Consider the following 895-nt stretch of genomic DNA (forward strand, 5'->3'; position numbering starts at 1 on the left):
GTTGAGGGCCTCCAGCAGCGACACCACCTCGTAGCCCGGGGGGATGTTCTCCGAGGACTGGGGAGAGGGGGGAGATGGGGTGAGGGTCCCCCCTGGGCTGTTTCGCTACCCCACCTCCCACCCCTGCTCCTGGTGGGATCAGGATTCCCAGGGAGAAGCTAAAACCCAGAGAAGGGACAAACTCCCTGCACAAATGAAAGCCCCAAATCTGTGGTCTTTCCACCCAACCAAAAGCCCTTTTTTTTGCAATTATCAACCTTGCATTTTTCACCAGATCAGTTTGCATTAAATAAATAAACCCTGGCCCCAGGAAGCATGTGCATCCCCAAACCTCCCCAGCCCAGCCTCAGTGGGGCAGAGGGGGCCGGGGTCCCACGGCCGCCCGGGTGGGCCGGGCTCAGCCGGGCACTGACCGAGTGCTCCTCGGAGTCGGAGGTCTGCGAGGCGATGATGGGGTTGAAGCTGGTGGGTGAGAGCGGACCCAGCTTTTTCCTCATGGCTCGGATTTGCAGCAAGGCTCGGAAAGCTGTGGCAATGGGAACAAAGGGTGGGGTGAAAACTGGGTGCTGAAAGGAGGTACCCCCTCCCCAAAATGCCACCCCATTTCCCAGGAGAGGCATTCCCGCACAGCACAGCATCGCTGCAGGTGGGGCTGGAGGGACCCCAGAACCCAAGGATGGGAGATGCCAGCCCATTCCGAGAGATGCCAGCTCATTCCTGGAGATGTCACCCACCCCATCTGAGATGCCAACCACCCCCCTCGCCCAAGACGCCGGCCCCCCCCGGCCCTTACGTAGCCTGCAGATGGGGCAGTTGTTGGCCTGGTAGCGCAGGGTGTCGGCGCAGGTGTTGCAGAGGCAGAGGTGGCGGGCAGGGACGGGGAGGGGGGGTCGGG

General features: G+C 61.9%; 1 protein-coding gene across 1 annotated transcript in view; it reads right to left on the minus strand.

The window, feature by feature from the left end:
- Window positions 1-3: 3 nt before the first annotated feature.
- Window positions 4-895, minus strand: part of RNF157 (ring finger protein 157) — a gene marked incomplete at its 3' end in the record, with an annotated part of 8981 nt that continues 8089 nt past the window's right edge. The window contains exons 10-12 of the mRNA XM_009702180.1: window positions 794-870; window positions 414-526; window positions 4-57 (exon numbers count right to left, since the gene is read on the minus strand). Of these exons, the coding sequence (XP_009700482.1) occupies window positions 4-57; window positions 414-526; window positions 794-870 (244 nt within the window). The remainder of the gene's footprint in view (window positions 58-413; window positions 527-793; window positions 871-895) is intronic.

The sequence above is a fragment of the Cariama cristata genome, unplaced genomic scaffold (assembly GCF_000690535.1).
Source record: "Cariama cristata isolate BGI_N322 unplaced genomic scaffold, ASM69053v1 scaffold28856, whole genome shotgun sequence".
Taxonomy (NCBI): Eukaryota; Metazoa; Chordata; class Aves; order Cariamiformes; family Cariamidae; genus Cariama; species Cariama cristata.